General features: G+C 40.2%; 1 protein-coding gene across 1 annotated transcript; it reads right to left on the reverse strand.

Annotated features, from left to right (window-relative positions):
* LOC129293530 (allene oxide synthase 1, chloroplastic-like) lies at positions 1–1,950 on the reverse strand. The gene is made up of 2 exons (XM_054931540.1): positions 1,113–1,950; positions 1–1,001 (listed from the first exon to the last, which is right to left on the reverse strand). Exons 1-2 carry the CDS (start codon positions 1,740–1,742, stop codon positions 177–179), a joined length of 1,455 nt encoding a protein of 484 aa, XP_054787515.1. The 5' UTR covers positions 1,743–1,950; the 3' UTR covers positions 1–176.
* Between the last annotated feature and the right edge of the window lie 1,401 nt (positions 1,951–3,351).

Raw genomic sequence — 3,351 nt, forward strand, 5'->3', positions numbered from 1 at the left:
TATCAAACACTTTTCACACTTATCATCATTAATTTTGATTATATCTATCCCTTACTTGATATTATTGATCATCAGTACTCCCCAAAACCTTTCTGATGCCATAGCAGAAATCATGATTTTATTATCCATATTCATTATTCTTGCTTGTTAAAATGAAAATTTGACCATGAACGATTTCAAATGGTTGAGGCTTTGACCAAGGAAGTGATGGTAACTGTTGGACCTTGCAAGGTAGGCTTTCCCAGCTTCACTGTAAAACTATCATACCTCAAGAAGAACTCCACCACAAACACCTGTAGAACCAACTCCACCAGATTCTTCCCCGCACATTGCTTGTTCGCCGCTGCCGGCTCCTCCGTCTCCTGCCCGTTCGACCAATACACGTACTTCAACAGCTTCTCTCCTTCTTCTCCGATAAACCTGTCCTCCACAAATTTCTCTGCATCCTTGAACACTTTCTCGTCCTTCGTAGCAAATGGCTGAAACCCTAACAGCGTCTCTCCTTTCTTCACCAAAAACGCAGCGTCGTGACTTCGAACAACTATGTCCTCTTTGGCCTTCGCGTACTGGTATGCCACCGGAGGCTCAATCCTCAAGGACTCCCACACCACTGACTTCACCAACGGCATCCTTTCCAGCGCCGTTAAAGTGACCCCGCCTTCTTTCACGACGCTTCTGACTTCATCGGCGATTTTCTGGTGCAGGGTCTTTCCGGCTAGTCCGACCCACTTCATCAAGGTGGGGACGACGACCTTCATCCCGTTGCAAGAGTTGAAGCCCAGAACGAAGAGCAAGTTCATGCAGGCTTCATCTTTGGATAACCCGAAAGTTGAAGCTAAATCGAACGCTTCCGTGGCTGAAGTTGCAACGGCATTGTAAAGCTTCTTGAGGTGCCATTTAAGCAAGAAGCTGGGAAGCGGCAGGGTATGGAGGAGCAAATCTTCTACCACGTTGAGAGGGAAGAGGTACCATGGCAGCCCAAGAGATCCAAGAGGTAAAACCTGCAGATACAAATTAAAGCCGTGCTTGATTTGATCGGTTTAATATGATCCAAGAGAAAAGTGATATTGATTAACAGGCCAAGGTTAATCGAAACGCGTCATCATTGCTACCTGCGCAAACACCCAGAACTGGAAGAGTTTTAAGCCATCAGATTTGAGTACGGTTTGAATCGGATCTTTGCCGCAATAGAGGTGAAACAAGAAGTTGAAGAGCTCGTTTTGGCTGATAGGGTTGAAGTATACCTCGCCGTGGTCTGATACCTTGTCTTCAACCTTAACAAACAGCTCCGTTAAGTAGTTTCTCAGCAGTGGGATTACCTGGTCTTTCCGGGAGGCGATGAGAGCAAGGAGGAAGCTCTTGATTTGGTCGTGCTTGGGTTCCGACGGGTCTAGGTAGTTGCAGACACGGTAGCCGTTGGTGAATCCGGCTGAGGGCTTGAAAGTTCCGGTGAAGACGTCGCGTTTCTCAACCTTGGAACTGTCGAAGAGGACGGGGAAGCTAACGGCGTCAAGAAGGGCGATGACCCTAGGGTTTGGAGATATGAATGGACCAGGAGGCATGTTGGTTCTGAAGACGGTGGATTTGTATTTGTCCATTCGTGATCTGAAGAAGTCGTCGCGGCCTTTGACGTAGAAAAAATCGAACCTGTCACAGACGGCTCCGATGAAAGGGAGGCCATAGCCTCCTGGGATTGGTCTCAAGGGGAGATCGGCGTCGGTGGAGTCAGAGGAGGAAGACATTATTTTAACGTTGTTGCATTATGATTACCTTGATCAAAAGCAAAATGGGAAATTAATGGTTACCTACTTATATGGAGCATGTGTAGTTTTTGTGTATGTATGTGGGTCTATCGATATACACGTAGAAAGGCAAGGATTGAATGATTAATTTTGTTCAGTGATGAATAAATTAAAGGATCATTCATACCACTATACCCGAGTTAAAAGGAATCTTTGCACGTGAGACTGTGGGTGATTTAATGAGTTTACATGTCTTATATATATCGGTGTTATTATTATTTATCGTTCTCGCGACTGAAATGATAGTGCGTTCATTTGATATGCAAACAGGTCCAGATAGAATTAATTTACAAGAAAAAAGTATGGCTGAACTTACATATGATGTGCGTTCAATCTTGTGTCTGGAATGATATATAGGAACAATATTTTTTAAAAAAAATTAAAAGCTTGAATAATCAATAGTGAGATGTGAGAGTCCCGTGTTCGTCATTTCTAGTCAATATTGTACAACTCAAAAAAGTGTGGCGATATCTCCGGAAAGTACAAAAAGTGAATGCGTCTTGCAATAACGAGTGATTAAAGTGAGGAACAGCATTTAAAAGTTTGTTGTCAGACTTGGCCATGATGATTGGTTTGCTGTTTATTTTTTGTAAATCGTACTTACTCATTAATTAACAGCCATTATTATTACCAATATATCTAAATTAGATGAACCCATGTGTTGATATGCCGAATGCAAATAAGCAAATTTAGTGGAAGAATTGTGAATAATATAGCTTTTCATGAATTATATGCAAACATGCACGCATAAAAAATCCTTAACGCTATTTAAAATATTTTTGAGAACATATACTTAAATTGAAATTAAACAAGTGATGTTTTAGTTGCGGAATTAATATTGTTGATATAATATATAATCCATAAGAAGTGCTAGTATTCATCCAGGTATACGTGAATTCTTATTAAACTCTTTATAGAAATAGTGGTCCATCATGATTACCGCGTTCTGATCATGAATCACGATGATCAGTTAAGATGAATAAAAGAATAAAATTAAATAAAGATTAAAGCCGAGGATCTGATCAACCGTGGATGTTAGATGTTTTTGTGCATCTCGGTCTAATTATTTTTGTTTAAACGGCTAAGACGGCTCTATTTTTTTTAATTAAATACAATATGATCTAAATCAAACGACACGACAAGTTAGTCGCTGTATAATCTTTTAGTTAAATCCTATATACAGTAAAATAGTAAAGTAGGATCAGGAGACACGGCTGTTGGGCGGTGATTTCCTGCACTGAACATGTACCGATGAGGATGGAATATCTTGAAGGGGGGAAAAAAGGGATATCCAAAAGCACAATAATTATTAATCAAGGGGATCGCATTAAATAAAGAGGCCAATTAATTAATGATTATGTCCTTTCGAAATATGTATACTCTGAACATTCACGCGAAACCATTGTCCATTTATAAATAAATATTATTAATTACACGTTCGACGAATTGATCTTTAATTATGTGGGGCTTGTTAACAATGGATGATTGAAATGATCAATAATGGAATTGACAGATGCTTTTATTATTGTTGTTGGTGTCAACCCGTTTC

This window comes from Prosopis cineraria, unplaced genomic scaffold (assembly GCF_029017545.1).
Source record: "Prosopis cineraria cultivar Desert tree isolate PC_DT_omini unplaced genomic scaffold, ASM2901754v1 PC14, whole genome shotgun sequence".
In the NCBI taxonomy this organism is placed as follows: domain Eukaryota; kingdom Viridiplantae; phylum Streptophyta; class Magnoliopsida; order Fabales; family Fabaceae; genus Prosopis; species Prosopis cineraria.